Consider the following 22,030-nt stretch of genomic DNA (forward strand, 5'->3'; position numbering starts at 1 on the left):
TGAAAGCCACTGTGCAGCATCTTAGTCCACTCTGCAGGCTCCAGTTCTGTGACTGAGAGAATTTATGCTCAGTCTTGCAAGTAGTAATAGTCGTTTCAAAGCCAGCACTGAGGTCCTCCATGAACATCTATGCAAGATTTTAATTTTTATGTTAATAAGCCTCGTTAAAGTTGCATTACAGATTGCTTTTTAGTAAAGCTTTATACATAGGTGATGGTCACAATACAAAACCCATAATAAACCCCTGTTCAGGTAACAGCAGCTTTAGAGTGTGTTGCCAGCTTCAAAAGGGAGATTTGCTTTAAAACCAGCAGCTAATCATCTGTTTTCTTGCTGGTTTTCTGAATGGTTCTGTGGGAACAGGGATCTTTTAGGAGCTCAGGTAAGGTTCAGCCGGAGTCCCAGTGAGACACACCCTTCTTACTTAGGAAAAGATGAATGTTAATGCAGCTTCATGTTAACTGTCACCTCCCAGGGCCTTTTCTTTAAGGAAAACTGAGTGATCTGGAGCTTGTTGGATTGAGTAAAGAAATTCCAATGACTCTTAACAGGCACTGCATCAGGCTGTTTTGTGATTCCTTGCACACAATCCAGTTTTCAGAAGACAGTGTTGAGTTTTCTCCCATTGTGTGGGATTCCTTTACTGGTGAATGGAGTCAGAGTACACTTCATGATCAAGGGTATCTTGGAAATCTGTGAAAGTATAACCTTTTAGGTATGGGAAAAGGGGTTTCAGAAACTTTCTGTCACTGTTTAGAAATGTATAAAGAAGACAAACAGGAAAGAACAGTTTTTAGCTTTAATAGTATAATAGGTTAGGGGATAAAGGGGCCTGTATTGGAATCTGCTGTCAATCAGAGAGTACCTAGCATTAAATACTGCTCTGGAGACCTCTTAAACATGGAACTTGGTGCAATGAATCCATAGCTGTAACATGTTGATTCCTTTGTTACATTTGTGGGAAGCAGAGCATAGCCTGTACAGTGATGCATAAAATCTATGTTTATCATCTTGCTGTATATATTTCATATGTTTGATCAGCAGTATATTAATCACTGTTTGTTATATGGATTCATTCTTTGCACCCAGGCTCTCTTTTGATGAGAAATATCTATGTGTCTGGAGAAATTAGGAAAATAAGTATTCAGTAATTTTTTTTGTTATTGATGATTTATTGGTTTATTGTGTGTTCTGTCATCTTGGTGTCCATAAAAGGATCTAATGGGGAAATCACATAGCTATACTGCTAACCTAAAGCAGTGTTAAGAAAATATCATGCTGAAATTAATGGGCATTACTTGAGAATTGTCTTTTTATCAGCAGAAATTCTGTCCTATTTCTTACACAAAACTTGATTATATCAGATGCCTTTAAACCAATTGGAATAACTCTTCTGAATGGAGGTGGCTTTTCCCATATACCATAGCTACAGGGTTTTTTTCCATCTGGAGAGAAAGTCTGGTCTTTGAAAGGAAAGGTTTGTTTTGTTGTAACTAAAAAAAAGGGGAAAAGGAAAAAAATAGAAATCAGTGGTGTTCTCTAGATGGGAGATGCTCAAGACTTCATGCATAGCATTCAACTACAGATATTGACATCTAGTTACTTGAAAATGGGGAAAAAAATGTTTAAATTTTGAAGTTTGTAGTAGCAAGAGCTACTATAATGGCTGTAGTCCACTTCTGTTGATATAGACTCTATTATTCAGGTGGCAGTAGATGGATTGCCGAGACCAGACTGGTTACTGCATGGAGAAACTGCCCTCCTAAAAATCTGATTCAAGTTGTTTAGTCAGGAAGTGTTAAGGGATAAATGCATTCTTCTCCAATTGTTGCCACAATGGAAAGAGGATTGTGATCCATGGAAGATCTAAGTTTCTTTTATGGCTTGAGTGTTTCTTCATATGAAGTACTTTGAACTGTCTTTGCCTTTTAATAGGAAGCTTTGTTTCTATTTAACTCCTACTACCTCCCTCTGGAGCTTTGTCCCACCTTGCTGAAATCTTGTATGTCATGTGGAATTCCTATCCTTTTTCAGGTGGAATTCTAAATTGTGGCAGTGCCTCTTTTTGTGGGGTTCTTCTTAACAGAAAGCCTCTGAAGAGGGCCATTACCTGAAAAGCAGAAACAGCCCCTGTGTGCCCATTTCTGCCAGCTGAATACAATTCCAGTTGCCTGGCCTTATGCCAGGAGACCTCCAACCCTCTGCTCTACCAAAGCAGTTTTCTTTTCTTGCAGTTGAACAGTAAGAAGGATGGTTGGTTGGTTCAAGTCTGGGAGTTTTGGTAAACTCCACTGTCCTTGTGCCAGGGTAAATGGGAATGCAGATTGATGATATACAAGGGACACAGGAGGGAGTCGTTTGTATATTTTCCTTGCTGCAGTGAGCAGCTGTGGAAGTTCTCATTGCAAACTTATGTATATTTTCATTCTGTTATGAATAGTACTGGGAGGAAAAAGTCTTTCCAGAAAGGAAATAAAGCTTGGAAAAATTATTCAGTGCAGGCAGCTTAACATGAAGAATGCTTTTGTCCTGGAAAAATGACTACTGTCATGCCTCTTTTCTCATGGGTAAACTGAGGTATCATAGAGTTGAATTCTGCTATCTAAAGAAGTTCTTCTATTGCAATAATTTTGAGTTGGTATGATTGCAGATTTTTAGCCTGGCCATTAGAAGATACATTTAGATTTCTCAGGAATTTGTAGGAAGGGGCTTGGGAGCCTGAACTGATCAGGAGGACCTCAAATGTGGTTAGAAAGTGTATCTGCCAGTAACATGAGTTAGCAAGGTGGATTATGTCCCAGTCCTGTTTACAGCAAGATGTTTCACTCAAATACACTGCTCTGGTCTACTTTGATTCCTCTCCAATTTCCTATCATTATTCTTCTTTTTTCAAAATGGGGATGGGTGAAGGGGTAAGGGAGCAAGTGCCCCACTCATTTAATTCACCTATAGGGAACAAAAAGATCCCTCTTGGCCACAAGCTTGATGTGATATTGAAGGAAGTGGGAAAAGTAGAAAGAAGATGAATTTTGAGTTCTCGTAGCCAGTTATGGGAAGGGGGTTGTGTAGAAGATTGCATTAGGAAGAGAGCCTTTTTAGGTCAAATAGTAATCCTTGATGTGTTATTGCTACCAGATGCTCTTAGATGCTGCCAAGTTGGACAGGTTTCCCTGCTTTATCACCTCTGTGTAAGCATCTGCTCTCAGATCTTCTGAATATTTCTGAATGAAGAAAAATGTCCTCAGGAAAATTCCTGCTGGTGGAGTGCCATGTAACTTGAAATAGCGCTGCCCCTTGGTAATAACAGGTCAACAAAAATAGCAAAATTCCCCTTGGATTCCTGTCTCCTGTGGTTCAGAGCTCATTCCCATAAGGTAGATGGGATATTCTGGAGGTGAGGCTGTCTCTTGACTCCTGTACTAAGCCATGAGAGCTCATAACAGGCTTTCCAGATAGATGCTTTGTTGTCACAGCTCACCTTTGGATCTCTGTGTGCATAGTGGCAGTGATTCATATCAGCTAAAGAGTTGCAACTTGTTTTACGTATATTAACATATGCATAATGTTCATTTTATATTCTCTTATTTAAAGAATAAGAACATTTAGTGGAGGTAGTGCTGTAAATGATGGTGGAAATGTAAGTGCAGAAAAAACGCATAGTAGTGACAAAAATAACAGAAAGGTTGTTGAAGGTAGATTGAGATTAGACATTAAGAAGAAATTCTTCCCTGCGAGGGTACTGAGGCGCTGACACAGGGTACCCAGAGAAGCTGTGGCTGCCCGTCCCTGGCAGTGTTCAAGGCCAGGCTGGACAGGGCTTGGAGCAACCTGCTCTAGTGGAAGGTGGGAGGGGGCTGGAACTGAATGAGCTTTAAGGTCCTTGCCTACTGAAACCATTCCATGATCCTACTGTCTTGCTTAGGCAGCCCACACCCATTGCATAGCCACCTCCTGCTTCTGAGGAATTGCTTCAGCTTCTGCATTTGTGTTCAATCTGGAAGAGGGATTGGGAACTGGCCCAGAAAGAAATCTCGATTTGCTTAGGACTGTGTCAAAGGTAGATTATCCAAAACTTTGGCCCCAAGACAAAGATGACAGCAGTCATCTTCACTCAGGAGGAAATGAAATGTAACAGCCTGCATGAGTCATGCATTTTTAGTACATCAGCTCTCACCCTATTGCCAGAAAATGTACTAACCACATAAGATTGTCTATCTTAAGTAAAGACATCTTTGAAAGCTCTGGCAATGCCAGAGCTAAAAAAATGGACTGTAGATGCTATTGTTCTCTCAAAGCACCTCGGAATTTTCACTTGGTTCTTCCTCATGGCTGTCTTATGCATTTCTCTCCCTTCTAGATGTTAATAGGAATGAGTCTCTGAACATCAGCAAATAGATGCTCAGCGCTCTCTTGAATAGTGGCAAAATAAGCCAGCTTTCCATTTTCAGTGGCTTAGATCTGGTTTCCCAATCTCACCCACCTTTCGAAAGGTGTTCCTTCTATGCTTAGCCTGATCTGAATACGGCTAAGCACAAAAGGTTTAGCTTCTTGCAACTATGGGAGTATTTTCACCTCTTTTGGTGACAAACCAACTTCTGCGTAGCTTCTGTATCACACGTTCGTAAGTCTTGTCTGTCGATCTATTTGTTTCGAATAACTGGTAGCTAAGACCTCATTCTGTGATAACCATTTCCAGATAATACTTTCTGAGTACTTGCATGAGTTGGTGAGTATGTAATGGATAATTGAGAAAGGAGAGAACTTATTCTATCAAACAGCTTAGAAAATTCTCTAAGCAAAATAAAAACAAGAGGAAAAGCTCATTTTTTGGGTAGCAAAACATATTCCTAGTTGAAAATTGGATCAAACTTTTGCTTTTACTTAGTATCTGTTTTGAGTTACTATCTTTTGTGTTATATTAAAGCCAAGCTGCCCTCCCACATCAGATGATACCAAGGAAATTAAGAGACTGATTTTTGCGTTGTAGACATCACCTTTTTTAAATATAATCTATGCAAAGTCAAATCTGGATTGCCAGATTGCTTCACAGAATATTGCTGAAAAAACAGTGATCACGCTGAATCATTGTAAATAATTTTTCACTTAGAGGTTCTGCACACAAAAAGTTGCATGCTTCATAAAAAAATAACAAAATAACACAAAAGTTCCCACCCCCTGCCACGGGGAGGGATACCTTCCACTAGAGCAGGTTGCTCCAAGCCCTGACCAGCCTGGCCTTGAACACTGCCAGGGATGGGCCAGCCACTGCTTCTCTGGGCACCCTGTGCCAGTTAACTAAGGAAAATCTCCTGCTTATTCCCACTTTATGCCTTTGCAAATATCCCCAAGGTGCAGTTTTTCCCTTCCATATTGAGTCCTATTAGGTTAATTATTGCCCTGCAATAGGCAAGTCAAGGTGGTCATTGATGCAAATGTCAACAGCCCATGAACACTTTAACACGATGTATTCTGACTGTACTAGTTAGGTTTTTCTCCATGTATCACATGCTTATCTAAAAACAGTACATGAAGAATAACTTCAAACTCAGAATATTCTTTGTTGGCTCAAAGTATATAAAGCCTGAGTAATAGTCGTTCTATACAGTCTAATGCTGCTTGCATCTAATGCAGATATCAGAGTGTAAAATCTGTCAGAGAGGGACATCGGATGGATTTGTAATGGTCTCTGAAGGGTCTTTGGCTTCATAAGCCAGTTAATGGATTGCACACAGCCACATGCAGTACTTCCATTTCTTACAGCTATAATGGAATTATAGTTTTCATTTAATAACCAGTCCAAGTATAATTCAACACAAAGACACATTATATTCCATTTTAGCAAATGAAGCATGGCACAGCTTAAGTGGCATATTGGAGCTAAAAAAACCCAGGCTTACTCTCTACTTCTTCTTTCACAAAGAAGATTGCCACATACCAAGATCTCTCAGTGCAAATTCAAATTGTGAGTATATAGTAAATCCTAATATCTAGTTTACTGATGGCTTTTAAGGCTCTCTACTTATTAAACTCCTAATTTAAAGGGCTAATTTCTTGCATGCTGACTTGACATACAGTGCCACTGCAGGGGGAGGAGAGCTGTGGCTAGTGCATTGCTTGGTGGAAGTATATAAACCCCATCAAAAACCCACCAGCATCCCTAGCTTCACCTGCAGCTGTCCTGGTGAGCTGGAACTGTTGCAATGGAACTCGAAGGTTCCCCAAGTGGCAGTATGAAAACAGAGCAGAAAGTGGGTGTTCTCCTTGTGAGTTACAGCATGGCACCAGCCCTTGTCTCTATGGTCAGAGATGAGATGTGTTCAGGAGAACCAGGCCACAGCAAACCTGTCCTGAAGCTCAGTGGGCTCAGATTTGCTTTGCACTGGTTTTGAAGTTTCTTGGATCAGGCACATGGTTACTATTAAGTGGAAAGATTCCTATTCATTCAGCTCTCCAACTGCTTGAAGAGCCCGAGGAAGACCTTGGGTGACATGTTTTGGGGCCCACATTTTTTCCAGATCTGTTGTTCAGGGCAGAAATCCGCTTCCAACTAGCCCTGGACTTGGTTTTAAAGAAAGAAAATGAGCTGTGTATAATAGGTGGTGCTATCACCACTGAGTAATCTGTACTTGAAAGTCAAACAAAGCTTGCCTGTTACTTTGTGAGTACGGGTGGGATTTATCTTCAGTTTTGTCACTAAAGATTGCCTCTAAGAAATCCCAGCAGTCAGTGAGAATAGATGGCTGAAAATCTAGCTATGGCTTTATGGACCTGGAGTCCTTCAGGGACCATCACAAATCTCATGATGTCTCCCAAGTGCTTGATTTGTGCAGCTGATGCTCTGATTTAGCAGGAAGATGCCTATAAACTCATGTCGCCAACAGCCTCGATTGGCGTCATAGATGCAGAGGCTCAAGAGAGTACATTATTCCAGCAAATGTCAGCATTAATTTATACTTGCTCAGGGCTCATCTGCTTTTCCCTGCAGTCTTCTGGAGAAGAGAGATTAGTCATGTGCATGAAAAATTCAGGGTCTAGCAGATGAAGCCAGGACCTGCCTAAGTATCCTGGGGAGCAGTGTGTGCTGTGGGAGGGTGCAGCAGACTCACCTCCAAGCAGAGGTGTTCTGTCATTGCCTGTTACACCATCTGTTAGTGGAAGCACCATGAAACTCATGTACCAGAAAGCTGCAGAGATGCCTCCCCAAATGAGCTGCAATTTAAACTTCTGATCCACTGGCTAGAACCACTAATACAGACTTGCTGCAACAAAAAAAACTTACTGAAATCAGGGGACTTTGGCAAGAGCTGGTAGGACTGAAGCTTAAGGGGTTGAATTCCTCTAGGTCACTTATGTGAGGAACTGCAGCAATTGCTGTAGTATTTGTGAACAAAACTAACAGGGAAGAGTGTGCACTGACACACAAATTTAATTGGGCTGTTTCATTCATGTTCTCTCATTTTGAAAAATGCTTTCCAGCTCTGGGATTTCTTCTTTCATCAGATCTAATGCAAGTCACTCTACAGTGTAAGACAAAACAGTAACAGATGACTTTAAATATTTAACCAAAAAACTAAGTTTTTAAATATAGTTGAGAAAGGCAGTGGTATATCTAACATGCAATATACATTTAAATGTAGCCCAGTATGCTTCCTTTTCATCTTTCTGATTCTCTGCCATACTTCCTCAGGTTGGGAAGGTGCTGACTATCACCCAAACAAGGATCCCGCAGGCCAAGTCATGCAAGAGACCTGCCCAATTCCACCATATCCAGCTCTTGTTCTGAGGGACACCTCCACAAGTCCATTTGGAGTGAATGCATTGGGCAGAATCAGAGGGGAGCTGAGGACAGTGGACTTGCCCCAGCATTATAGAACTACGAAGCTTTTTGCAGCTCTCCTGCAGATTTGTTCTCCAGAATTCTCCCATTGGAAATGTTTATTGTAGACTGAGACCTTTAGCAGGGGTGGTTGTCTAAAGCTCACAACACCGAATGCCAATTAGAAAAAGTTCTTTTCAACATGCATTTCCTGAGAAATAGCATATTTTAAACATGTTTCAAAGTGCATAGGCCAACTTCCCTGGCACGCTTCAGCAGTGGCTTATGCCGGTTTGGCTGTTGCTGTTCCAGCCTTCAGGCTATCAAGCTGCTGTTGCTCTTCATTATGAATTGGACTAGGAGTAGAGTATAGATCTAACATCTGGAAGTCAGACTTAGAGAAATGTGGTGTTTTTTTTCATGTCTGTCTGTTTGTTCCTTTCGCCACTGCAGTTTTTACTGGTAAATGATTGTCAGTCTCCATGGCAGCATCTTTTAACACAACCCTCCCCTGCAGCAGCTCATATAACTAGTGGGTGCCTCTATGCAAGTCCTGGAGGGCATGTACTGAGGAGCTTAACAGAGGCTCTTACTCAGAAATATAACACAATAAGTGCCTGGCTATCCAGAGAGTGACCCATCTGTCGTATTTGATCGCCTGATCTTTGGAGCTGAGCTTGAATAGGATTCTTGCCCATTCAGCATTTGACTTCAGGCAAGGAGGCAAGTTCGCGCTAAATAAGTTTGAAGGCATGTTCTTGGTCTATGCAATATAAACATACATCAGTTGGTCCCCTATAATAACTTTCCTGTAGCAACAGAAGTTTATATTCAGGACCTACTTGGCCTCTCCTGTTTGCTGGTGCCTGTGATGCGGCGTGCGCTGTCTGGAGCATGCTTTGATCAAAGGCAGGTGCTGCATGGTGGCTGCGTAGTAAACTTCACATGGGTCTACTGTTAGAACCCGGATGTAACCTCTATAGGCAAATTGTAAGGAAAGGAGTGGTTCTTGTGCCGTGCATTAGAAGGCTTCCCATGGGAACCTCTGTTGCCACCAACACACTGCGTGTTGCAGGTGTGATGCCATGAGGCTGGCAACAGTTCTTGAATCATAGAATCATGATAGTTTGGATTAGAAGGGACTTTCAAAGGTCATCTACTTTAACTTACTGCAATGAATGGAGACATCTTCAATTAGATCAGGTTTCCTGTAGCCACATCCAGCCTGCCCTTGAATGCTTCCAGGGATGGTGCATCCACCACCTCTCTGGGCAACCTGTGCCTGTGCTTTACCACACTCATAGTAAACAATTTCTTCCTCAAGTCCAGCCTCTTTCAGTTACAAAATTTGGTCCTAGCATGCTTTGTAGGTGTCAGATGGGGGGAAGCTGGATGAGTTGAAAGCACATGTGCTAGTTCAGAAACTAAAAAAAGCAGGTCATGTGAACCTGCTATGCCATACATGTGTGGTGGCAACCAGCCTGCTTTCTGCTTGAGTCATAGTTGCAGGAAGGTTTATGCTTTTTCACTAGGTTCAGCCTGTGTTGTGCTGGAAATCCAGAGGCTTCTCCTCCCTTTCCTGTGTGCCTTCCAGGCATAATCCCCATCTGCTGCTGCGGTCCTCCACCCCTCTTGCTGGATGACAGCTGCAGAAACTTGTGCCTGGGTATGTTTACCCTTATTTAACCCTGGGTTTGGATCCTCCCTACCCTCCCCATGAAGGGAAGAGGTACTTGCTGTGATCCAGTATGTGGAGACTTGCTCCCCGGATTACACAAAGTTGAAATGGTCTGCAAATACGCTAGTGATATGTGGGAGTAGCAGCAGTATCTTTTCTGATTGTGTTTTTGCACTCATTAAGGAGATATACTTTATTTCACACCAATATGGTAAGGATAATGAATTATGTTGTATCAGCTAAGAAGCACAGTGGTTCTGAGCTGTTAAGTTTTGCCACTAAGCTGAACACGTAAGTATTGAGGAGAGAAAGTGGTGGCTGGTGGTAACAGTAATGTAAGATGTCAGAGGAGTTCATTTATTCTGACAAACTAGTTTATATTCTAGGATGATTTTTCTCATGTTGATAAAGTGTCAGTGTTAGCTCTGAACTTTGCTATTTATGACCTCTCATGGAAAGTTGCAAGGCAGAAAGGGAAGATAAACAACTGGAACAATACAATTAAGGCAACCCCCCAGTTCAGTTAATGAGAGACACCAGTGTCAAGTAAATCATCCCATGGAAACAGAGCTATTTGAAAATGCACTGGCATCACTTACAGTACAGTGGGCAATTAGTTTTAATTAACTTCAAATTCTGACACATAGTTAAAAACAGTCTTTTCTGAGTGCCCAGCTAGACAAATGAAAGTTGGGGCACTTTGTCTTGCTAGAAGAAAGTATTTCAAGTATTATAGTCATGCTATTCACACTTGTACTGTAAGTACTGTGTCGTCTTTTTAATTTGTTATGAAATAGTACTTTTTGGAAGATGAACTTGTACCATTCTCTAAGCCTTTAAGGGCACTGTTTTTCAAGAGGAACAGATTGGATTTTTAAAAGCTGTTTTGAATTATTTCACAATCCAGTTAAAGTCCAATGTGATTTTACTTGGGTTTTTTTTTACCTGTCAGGGAAGAAACAGCCAGGAGTCCTTTTAAGTTTATCAGATATTACAGGTAGCTTTTGAGGCATATTTTAAGGTTAAATCTGGCACTGTTTAATGTGCTATTGAATACGTGGCACTATGTAAGTCCTAAGCAAAAATTTTGTGGGAGCTAGAGGGGGTGGCTGCTTTGCATTACAGTGGCTCAATGGAGCATGTATGCCCTTGTCACAACCTGCAGTATCATAGAATCATGAATGGTTTGAGTTGGAAGAGACCTTAAAGCTTGTTCAGTTCCAACTCCCTGCCAAGGGCAGGGACACCTTCCACTAGAGCAGGTTGCTCCAAGCCCGTCCAACCCGGCCTTGAACACTGCCAGGGATGGGGCAGCCACAGCTTCTCTGGGCACCCTGTTTCAGCGCTTCAGCATCCTCACAGGGAAGAATTTCTCCCTGATTTCTCCCCTCTGTCAGGTTAAAGCCATATCTCCTTGTTCTGTCCCTACAGGCCATTGTTAAAAGCCCCTCTCCAGATTTCTTTTTGGCCCCTTTAGGCACTGGAAGCTGCTCTAAAGTCTCCACAGAGATTTTTCCAGGCTGAATAAGCCCATTTCTCTCAGCTTGTCTTCATAGCAAAGGTGCTGCATCCCTGCATATCCCTCTGTCCTGCGTGTCTAGCCCGTTGGACCTTTTCAGAGAGCAAAAAATGTTCTCTTAAAATGATATTTATGAAGTTCAGTGCTATAAGAGAATGCGGTACTTGGAAGTGTTCTACTGAGAACCTCTGATGCAGCCCTGTGCAGTCTAAGAACTGTGAAGGAGGATTACAGTCTTGGAAGTGGCAGTCAAGGACTCTTGGGCACAGGTAGCTTTCTCATCAGTCCTCCCAGTTAAAGAGAAGGAGTTGGAGAGGGCCAGTTAAATCCTGTGCATTCGATGCTGGTATTTCATGGAATCAGCTGTGAATTCTTGGTGTTCACTGTGATGTTATGCTCATGTTGCTGGGGGGAGGAACTTCGGAAAGGTGTGCAGTAAGTTACTGACTGGTCACATAAAACCTGTTTCCATTAATTCTCTTTTGAAGTATGTGAAACTAGAACTAAATACTTCTGCTTACATTATGCAACCCTTACTCCTTGAGTATTCTACTTGATTTTCCTTAGGCTGTGTGACAGCTTCTCACAGGATCAAGTTCAGAACTTTGTTGCTTGTCCCAGTTTAATTTGTATGCTGAGCCATGCAGATAAGGGCAGAGTTACATTCATCTCAGCTGCTCAGTAACCAGGATGCTTAGGAAGAATTCAAACAGAATGAGCTGGTATTACAGAGATAGGAAAAGCGTTTGCTACCGTGCAGTCACCTTCACATTATGTTTCTCAGTTATCAGCCCTGGGAGATGTTGTAAGAAAACTCTGTGTGTATTTGTCTCCCTTGCATATCCAGTGTGATTGTTTTTCAGGTGCCTGTTTCTCAGGACAGTCTTGTTATGACAAAAAAGAAGCTGTTCTGGGGATTAGGCTGATATTTTCAGCTGATGTCATAGAAAATACATAGCAGTTGCTGGTGGTCAGAGTGTGATTTGAGATGTTGATCTAGAGAGGGAGAACTGTTGCACATGGTGTTATCTCTAAATAAGCATAGTAGGTCTGATCCTGCCAGAAGAGACAAGCCAATGGGCTAAGGGATTTTTAGTCCAAAGTAATTGCTCTCATACGGTTAAAAAGAAATGTTAGGAAATTATGAAAATGTGAAACTTTCCTATTAACTAGTGGCTGTCCTGATGTGTAGGGTTGTTGCATGAGTTGTATTTCTGTTGTAGTTCTTTGGTGGTCTAATCTTTTTTTAAGTGTTAGGATATAGTTAACAGCTGTGCCTTTCAGGCATGGGGTTTTTTTGCTCTGGAAAAAGTACAACTGGCCCTTGTAAACTCTGCGTTTGAATGGGTCTGGTTAAATGAAAAATACCCATGAAATAATAAGGCAGCTCAGGAATAGTGTATTCTGACCCTCACAAAGGTCTGCACACATTTTTTCCATGTGCAGTACATACAACAGAGGAAACAATTCATGGTATGGCAGCATATACTCTCCTTGCACTCAGTACTTTGCGTGCAAAGAGGAGGAAATGGGATCTCTAAACAACAAAAGGGAATGATATGCCTATGCTGGTAACTTTTCTATTAGTTTCATAGTGTTCATCACTTTAACAGGATGAGAATATTTTGCGTCAATATTACCAGGGATCATTTTCTAGCAGTTCTTTTTTGTCTTGGCATAGTTGTGGATATTTCATGTGTGACTTTTCTTTACCATTTAAATACACATTTCAAATTTCAGACTCGCTTTAAAGTTTGTTCTGACTTGAAATATATTATTTAGAAAATAGATTTAAAGAATAAAAAACCTGAAAAACGTAAAAAAATGTGGAGAAAAAGCCCTACCCACTTGTCTTCATTACAGATCCTTCAGAGCAGAGGAGTTTGCATTTCTTTTGAGGCTGATTAAATTGGTTTTCTTAAATAAAAACCAGCATGTGGTTTGAGCTCATTCCACTGACTTAAGCGGGTCCCTTAATTCTGAGTAGTCAGCTGAGTTCTTCAGGTGCTTTGGTGAAACATGTACCTTGGAAAATCAAACCCTGAAAGATAAAACAAGGCTTTAAAGACCAAGTTAGTAGCTTGGCTGGAATGGCAGAGATGCACACAGAAAGCAGCTGAATTCTAAGAGGCAGACCTTGTGCCCATTGGTGGAAAGTCCAGTGTTGAAGATGAGCTTATCTTAACCATAAGGGAATTAGCCCAGCTTTCATTTAAATTGCTGGCATAGCTCCAGCTATATTCAACAAGAGAAGGACTGAGGCAGCAGGCATACAAAACCCTGTTTCTAGGCCTGATCCCGTCTTTTCTTACGCATCCGAAGCTCATGCTGAGTATTGTGGTCACTTCAGCAGGATTAAGACTGAGGGGATTGTTTGGGCAGATTTATATTGCTACTCATTGTATGAAGCACTGATACAGATCTCAGTGATGTATGGTTAATAAATATTCATTTGTGAAAAAACAATATACCTGTTGACAAGGTAAACTGTGATGTTCCAAGCAAATTGCTGAAGTATGGTAGAATGTCATGTACAATAACTGCTTAATTGGCTCTTCTGTTATCTGTAGTACTCTTCCAGCAAAGCACTTAAGCATGTGTTTGTCATTAAACACCTGACTACCTCCACAAAAGTCAATTTGACTGCCCTGCTGTATGTGGAGCACAAGCTTTGAAGAAATAGGGCCTAAATTACTTGGGGTCCCCTGTATTATGCCTGTGGTGAGTGTTCTCAGTCCTTTGGGAAGTCTGATAGTAATTTTGTAGGGAGAAGACTCCAAGGCACCTGTCACTTTTTGGGTTTAAGCACCAATCTTGCATGCTCACTGGGGCCAGAAGGTTATAATTTGTGTCAGGGAGGAGGAGTGGTAGCAAAGTGTCAGCTCAGAGATGCAGAGCTGTCAGGGATGTAGCTGTGGGCTGTAAGAGTGTGTGTGCATGCGCATCATCTGTGACTACTGAAGGTGATAATGACCATCTTGTTAAGGGGGATTCAGAGCAGCATATTTTAGAATATTTCTTTGAATGAAATAGGCATTTTAAATGTATTCAGATATGCCGGTGATTACAAAATACCCATTTCCTGTATTAGTCCCAAACTTCTCTCTGTCCCTTTCTACTGTCTATAAGATATATTAAAAGAACAATCAGTGAACAGTGTGTGGATCTACTATTTTTTGCTGAGTGGTAAAATTTCAGACTTCAGCCAGAAAAATGTAACAGTCCATCTTTAACACTTCTCAGTGTATTTAGTACAAAACTTCTCCAGGCTGAACCAGCCCAGCTCCCTCAGCCTGGCTCCAGAGCAGAGCTGCTCCAGCCCTCGCAGCATCTCTATGGCCTCCTCTCAACTTGCTCCGACAGCTCCATGTCCCTCTTGTGTTTTTGCCCCCCAGAGCTGGATGCAGGACTTGAGGGGGGGAGGGTGTGGTTCTCACCAGTGCACAACAGAGGGAGAGAATCCCCTTCCTTGACCTGCTGCTCACACTCGGGGATGCAGCCCAGGATACAGGTGGTTTCAGGGCTCAAGCACACACTTGAAGGTGGGTCATGGGGAGATTCTTTGTCACCCAACACCCCCAAGTCCTTCTCTTCAGGACTGCTCTCCATCCAGTGTCTGCCCAGCCTGTGTTTATGCTTGGGATTGCACCAACCCATGCAGTGGACTTTGCACTTGGCCTTGTTGAACTTCATGAGGTTCACAGGGTCTCACCTCTCAGGCCTGTCAAGCCTTGAGATTATAATGTAATGGATTGTCCACTGCTAGCAATATGAGGACCAATTAAAAATACAAATAAGCAATGAGCTTTAACACAGCCAGAAAAAGGACTGGTGAAGAACACCCATCATATAAAGATGAGGCACTAAAATCATGCTTTAGAAAAGGATTAGCCACTTGAGATTTGAACTTGCCACCCACTGAAAAAGTGGTAATAAATCCAGATGAATTAAATGTGGCAAGCCCTTGCACTCGACTGATCAGATTCTATTCATAGAATAATGTCTATGCCATATAATGCTGTTATTTGTCAAGTAAATTATTTATCCAGGATCCATCATCCTGCCATTCCTTTTCTGCCAGAACTCCCACTGAAGTCAATGAGAGTATTGTCTGAATAAAGTCTTTTAGGATTGGGTCTGATGTTAGACAAAATGGAACTGGGGCAACTTGTTCCACTTCCTTGGGTTCAAGGACAACAGGTAGGTTTCTATCCTTCTCCCCGTTCCTCTGGGAGTGGGGAAGGGGAGAGCCCGGGGGGGGCTCGATTGCTATCAGCCTGGCACCACTCACTGGGAATGAGTGAGCAAGTTGCCTGACTGGGTTTAAACCATGACAGCAGCCAAGGAGTTCTTTTTTTTCGCTGCTTATTCCCTCATCTCTCTCTAATCTGCCTATTGCCATCTTGATTTGGGGTGTGATCCTGTTAATGTGTGTGTGTGCTTAAGTTAAACTTTGCTGTCAGTATAACCCATATCAAGCTGAGAACAAAGTTAACCTTTCTCAGTGCCTCTGGACTTGCTGTGGTCAGGCGTTTGCGTGAACTCTCTTGTTCCCTACTGTTCTGGGCTCTTGTGGTGACCTTTGAGAGCTGCAGGGCAAGCAAAGGGTGCAGCTCTGATGTGGGTGAGCAGAAGGCTTCTAAGGTGACTCCTTCTCTGCTTTAGAATGTAGAATCTTGAAGATACAGCTGGTTTGATCTTCCAATTTGTTTTCTTACTTTACAAGGTAAATATTCTGAATCAAATTGGTCTTTCTTATTTTTTTTTTCCTCCAGAAAAGAGAGAATTAATCTCTTGCTGTCTTGATAGGAACAAAGTTAATACAAGCAAATCGCTTAAAGGATTTGCACTTCAGCTATGAAAGTACAACTTGGGGAACTATCTACACCACTAAGCTCAGTCTCTCATTGCTACCTATGGGAGTGTGCAATGGTTATATTAGCTGCAGGTGGGCTCCTTGAGCTTCATTAGAAGCATCTTGAGAGTTGCAAGTAACCTTAAAAGAAATCAGACATAATGGCTTCAAACAATAGTAATTCTTTCAGCTTGTAACATGCTCCATATGACTGAAAGGTTCTGTGCCTACGGGGCTGTTTGTGGCAGATTTCTTGGGTTTGGTTTTTCTGGAAATTGAGTGGTTTTGGGAAATGGAAAATATTCATGGTTGTTGAGCATAGTTTTGTACTGAAATGTGTGCTAAAGCAGTTGATATTGAAGTATGCTTAGGGCAGGGAAAAGATTGCAGAAGACCTTTCTGATGGTGATACTGGCTACTCCCAAGGTGGTCTCTGCGCAAAGAGGGGTCTATGTCTCCTAATGCGGCAAGCCCTTGCCCTGGACTGATCAGATTCTATTCATAGAATAATGTATATGCCTTCTCTTCTCCAGATTGAACCCCCCAGGTCCCTCAGCCGTTCCACATCACACTTGTGCTCCAGGCCCTGCACCAGCTCCGTTGCTCTTCTCTGGCCCCGCTCCAGCACCTCAGTGTCTCTCTTGTAGTGAGGGGCCCAGAGCTGAGCACAGGATTCGAGGTGCGGCCTCACCAGAGGCACAATCACTGCCCTTGTCCCGTTCACACCGCTGGCGGGGGGCGGTGGCGCCCCTCGCACCCCGCGGGCGGGGCCGGGGCGGGGCGGGCGGCACTCGCTGAGGAGACGCGCGGGAGGCGGGCGGGAAGCTCCGGGACCGGCACACGGCCCGCGCCCCGCAGCGCTCCGGCCCGCGGCCGCCGGGGTGCGAGATGGCCGCAGACGGGAGCCGCGGGGTGCTGGGGCTGTGGCTGCTGGCAGCGGCGGGACTGTGCGGTGGTGTGGCGGCGGGCAAGTCCCCCAGCTGCCACGAAGTGCGGACTGCGTTCCAGCTGCGGCAGATCGGGCCCCTCAAGCTGGTCCCCGACGTGCCCACGGCCGGTCAGTACCGACGCACCCCAGGGAGGCGGGGGGTGCCGCGGGTAGCTGTGGAGGGTCGGGGACGGGGGGGCGGGGGGGTAGCTGTGCCGGCCGGGCTTGCCTTAGTCTGCACTCTCGGTGCGGCGGCGGGTCCTCCCCGGGTCCGGCGCCGCCGTCGGTGCGGAAAGACGGTACACCGCGGCTCCCTGCATCCAGAGGCGGCTTCCCTGCCGAGCGCAGGTAACGACGAGCTCGGTGGCTTTAGCACTCTTCTTGCTGAAGTAATTGTCCAAGATCGCGGAATGCCTCCTCGGTTTGTGCGGGTATCGCTTACTGAGCGCCACCGTAAGCAGCGGGCCTTTTTGCCCCGCGTTTAAGACTGATATGATCACTTTGCTAAGTACCTGAAGCAGAGGCTTTCTCCTCTAAAGGATTCCCGTCCTAAAAGGCAAATTGGTAACTGGGTTGTTAAGGAACGCTTATGCTGCTAACTAGAGGTAGGGATCCTCAGGCAGGTTGGTGATGAGTACATAGTAGCTTCTGAATTAGGAAGTTATCTTGCAGATGAATTCAGAAGATTGCCTTAGGAAAGACAGAGGAGCACAGCCAACAGAGCTCAGTTTTTGCTTGGTTAGAGTAGTGGGTCTGCAGTGCTTGTGAAAGTTGGTTAGCAGGGTGGTGTTCCCTTTTGCCTTGCGATACAGTTCCTGAGCAATGCATGACAGCAAGGAAATGGGAAAGTAACACACATAGAATAAGAGATTACTTTTTATTTGCGTGTTTTACAATTACCCTGTAGATTTCAGTCATAAGGGGATAAAGTACATCATAATGTCAAAAAATGATTAAAGTCTTAGGAATGACCCTGTGTCTAGATAATGAAGTCACATCCCTGAGTCTTACACATTCTAAGAAAATGCTTACAAGAGCCAGAATAAAAACCCCAAAGACTCTTGATATCCTAAACCAATCTCTAGCACAATTGCCTGTAGGTGTGTGGTGGTATAAATGTCAACTTGGGTTATAGCTTTATTATTTTTGCACTTTTTTTTTTGTTTTCATAAAGCAGTTCAACTCAAAGCCTGTGGAGTTTGATGGAAAGGCTTATCTTTAATGAGTTTTGGATGTGTTTTCTGGCACAGGTTTCTGTCTTGGGGACTAAATTTGATAGGCCATTGGGCAGATCTCTTAGGGCAACTTTTATGGTTGTAAATGATTGTGCTGTGCTGGTCATCTTTACCTTTGCTGCGGATAAAGTAGAGATGGCACATGGCTATGAAGTTGTCCATGAGCAGCAATCATTCCTCATTTGATAGCAAAAAAGATTTGCAGGATGGGCATTCTGAAGCTTGAAGTATGGTGCTGTTCTGCTGATAAAGGCATCGGGTCACACTCATCTTTCAGAGCTGGATGTGAAAGCTAGTGAAAAAAGAGGTAAACCTTTTTTTTTCAGCCATTTTGATGCATGCTTAACTCTGTTTCCTGAGCACTTTGTGGAAGAAGTTCCTCAAAATGTAATTAAATGGTTTCATGTTTTCTGTAAAGCTCTAGTGCTGTAGATGAAACCTGGGGGGAATTGGGTGCTTCTGGAAGACAGGTTTAGATGCTGTGGTGCTTCAGAGAAGTTTCATTGTATATTTGTGTCATATTGAACTTTCCTGTTGAATAACAAGCTCTCAGAAAATAAATAGCAGGAAAGGGGGTGAGGGAGGGTAATAGACTTTTAAATTTTAGCTCACAAGGGTTTCTTTTGAAAGGATTGATTGGAGAAGTGAAGAGATGAGAAGTGGTGCAGATTGATCTTCCCTCTTCGTTAGGTATACTCGGCTCCACCAAAGCTTGCGTGTTAATGATACCTTGCAAGACAGTAATGCCTTCTGCCTTGTTCTCTCTTTTAATTAAATACTGAAGTGTTTTCCAGTGTTTTGATCTGGCAGCTTTTGTCAGTAAGTGTATCTCAACACACTCCTTTCCACACACATTTCTTTCTCTCTAGGACATTGAGGCTTTTTTGTTGTGTATTATAGCAACACACAAGTGTTGAAGCATCTTCCCTGAAGACAGTTGTCAGTTAAAGCAGAAGAGGGGAAGAGTGGTGGGCAGCTGGTGACATTGGGGAGTAGTGTGCTTAGCTGAATCTAGTGTGGGATGAAGCCTGTGGAGAGCATCCTGTGCTTGGGTCAGGGCAATCCCCAGCCCAGCTAAAGGCTGGGTGGACAATGGATGCAGAGCAGCTCCTAAGGAGAAGGTCTTGGAGAGTTGAGTGATGAGAAGCTCAACATGACCCAGCAATGTGCACTTGAGTCCAGAAACCACCTGTGTTGGAAGGGGCTTGGAGCAACCTGGTTTAGTGGAAGGTGTCCCTGCCCATGGCAGGCAGTTGGAACTGGATGAGCTTTAAGGTCCTTTCCAACCCAAACCAGTCTGGGATTCTAACTTCATGGACCAGACGCGCACTGCATTGAGGTGCTCCTCAGTTACCTGCACATTGGGTTTGGCTTGTTTTCTCTCTCAGAAAAAAAAACCACCAAAACACCCCAACAACAAAAACTTTGCAGTGTTCTTGCATAGATATTTTCATTCACAAAAGTGTTGAAAAGCCCTTGGATAACCTCAAGCCAGTATTTATAGGCTAATACAACAAATCTAACAGAGGTTTAAGACTGGATCTGCCAGCCTTTTGTATAAAATGTAGTGACAAGGGAAGGAGGAAGACTCCTAAGGAAAAGATGCTTTTGTTCTTAAGGTGTGACATGAATCTAGCAGCAACCTTTCTGGAAACCACCACTTTCTGAAGTGACCTCTGAGAGGTGCTCAGGGCCCTCCTCTTAAATTCCTCTTCCATAGTTTCCTCCAAAAGGCATGAGAGATTGTTCCACACTGAAATCTAGTCCATTAATGAGTGCAGGATTAGGGAAGAACAATGTTTTGAAGTGGGATGGATGAAAAGCCCAAACAACGGGTATTTTTGAGCAGCAAATCTCCCTGGGCTTCTGTAAGATGTTGTCTTCCATTGGCGGGATCTGTGCTGTGATTTGGTAGCCTGCTGTTCTGGAACAAGCCGAATGTTTCAAGGGTCATTTGTTGTGAATAGATTGCTCAGGTAAAGGTACTGCTGCCTTGGCTGGGATTCAGAGGAAGGGGATTTTTGTGTCTCCCCCCAGACTGGAAAATGAGGTAATACATTCCTGGTCTTGTACTTTGGTTAGCACAGGCTGAGCTTAGATGTTATTGTAGGAGCTCCTTGGTTAACATTTTGATGACAGAGAATTATATGCTGTCTCCAAGGGTAAAGGGCTGTGTTAATCCTGCCAGAGGACTAAGCCTTTGGTTCCAGGGAGTCTAGATACCTCAAACCTGATGCATACTGCTACATACGGTATTCCTCCCAGACATGGGGCTGCTGTTAGTGATACCCTCTGAGCCCTGGGTTGTATTACAGAGTAACTTCACACTGGCATGGACTGTTTTTAAAGTTTTGTTTATTCACAGCCTTTCCTGTGACATGGAGCACAGTGGTGGCAGCCTGTCACTGCTTTCCAAGCTCACAGAAGGAAATCCAAACGAACCCAGCGGAGTCTGTGACTTGCCCGGCTCAGGCAGTGAATTGTAGCAGAACCAGAATAAAAGTAACCCTCTTGATTCCTTTGGTAATCATGTAACTACATGTCCTCCCCACTTACATAGGCTCAGTTCTATCTCCTTTGCTTATGGACTAGGGCATGATCATGCAAACAAAAGTCTGTAAGTGTATGATAAATAGAGATAGAATAATTGGGCTGATTTCTGGTAAGCAAGGAAAATGTCATTTGTGAAGGGATTTTAGGAACCTTTTGTCTTCTAAATAATCATCTTGGTGAGGACCACCAAAAGTGTGATTTGCTTATCTTGCTGCACTACTGTTTTACAAAAAGCACAGAATCTGCTCAGATTGTGTTCAGGGACATACTTCCAAAGGGCAGATTTTGTCCTGTTAACAACTTCTTTATTCTCTCCTGTCATCCTGCACGTTAAATCAGCAGGAGTGTTCCTTTCCATGTGTATGAACGAAATGTCCCATGGCAGAGCTGGACATGCATTAACAATTTCTACATTAAAACTATTTTACTTTCTGAATAGTGGCAAGGAAGTCCTAGATTCCTACCAGAAGGTCCTTGCTGCATGTGACGCACACATTAGACTGGATCTCATCCCATCTCAGCCTGTGGCAAAGTTCCTATTGTGTTGAGAAAGGAGCATGAGCTAGATCCCTTTTTGAATATATCTGAGAATATCTATTGCACGAGCCATTTTATTATGAGATGGGTCATGCCACACTGTTTTCCTGTTTTTCTCATTTATTGCCACTCAGCTCTTTATTTCTATCATCTTAATGAGAACACTGTAATTCCCCTGGTGAAGGTGCAGTGCTGAAACACATTTTGCTTGCAGCAGCATTTTGTCAAAGTCACTCATAAAAAAGGCTGGCAGTTACCTTGGTTTCTGATGAACTGGAAGCTGAACCTGAAATCTGTCCTTCTTTCACTTTTCTCATCCAGAGGCAGTCCCAAGGAGGAAGCAGGCTTTCCAGAGCAGTCAGGGGCTGTAGTCAGCACTCGCTGTGATAGCAGCTCTGAGCAAAGGAAAAACCATGCTTTTGCAGCCTGCAGCTCCTCTGGAGGAAGAATGTGTCCTTTGTTAATCTTCTCAGGATTTTATAGCACTGTTCAGGCTCAGACTGTCACAGCAAGTGTTAACCTAAAGCTGGTGATGACTGTGGATGCAGGCAAGACTCTTCCCATGCCTTCTACGTCTGTTTGATGCAGGACCAGCTGCCCACTCTAATGCTCTCCTGGGAGTAATCTATAGGCAAAAAATATGTTTACACTTAGTGTGTCATAAAGATGGAATTGCTGTTCTACTCCAGGTGGCACTCTATAGTTCTGTTCTCAGCCTCAGAAAAAGAGCTGTCCTCAGTGTCTTGCATGAGCACTTGGTCCAGGTAAGAAGACTGGCTTAGTTACGCAGATCAGGCTTTCCCGTAAGCTTCTTAGGAAGGAATCCAAGAGCCGGCATAGAACCTGCTCTCCCCCAACACCTATCTTGCTATCCAACTGAGTCGAGGAAAAGAGACAAGTATTCCTGTA

The 22,030-nt window shown here is 43.3% G+C and overlaps 1 protein-coding gene across 4 annotated transcripts in view; it reads left to right on the plus strand.

The window, feature by feature from the left end:
* The window catches only part of LOC130608566 (glypican-5-like), a 386,458-nt gene that overhangs the window by 30,056 nt on the left and 334,372 nt on the right, over nucleotides 1–22,030 (plus strand). For 2 of the 4 annotated variants that reach the window (XM_057426553.1, XM_057426554.1), the window contains exon 1: nucleotides 16,684–16,925. The exons of the other annotated variants lie outside the window; for them this stretch is intronic. In XM_057426553.1, coding sequence (XP_057282536.1) covers nucleotides 16,757–16,925 — 169 coding nt within the window. In that variant the 5' untranslated portion in view covers nucleotides 16,684–16,756. Of the gene's footprint in view, nucleotides 1–16,683; nucleotides 16,926–22,030 lie in introns of those variants that run through there. 4 annotated transcript variants of the gene reach the window in all.

The sequence above is a fragment of the Pezoporus wallicus genome, unplaced genomic scaffold, assembly GCF_028554395.1.
Source record: "Pezoporus wallicus isolate ANWC-B61680 ecotype Strahan unplaced genomic scaffold, APGP_CSIRO_Pwel_v1 contig_7680, whole genome shotgun sequence".
NCBI classification, from domain to species: Eukaryota; Metazoa; Chordata; class Aves; order Psittaciformes; family Psittacidae; genus Pezoporus; species Pezoporus wallicus.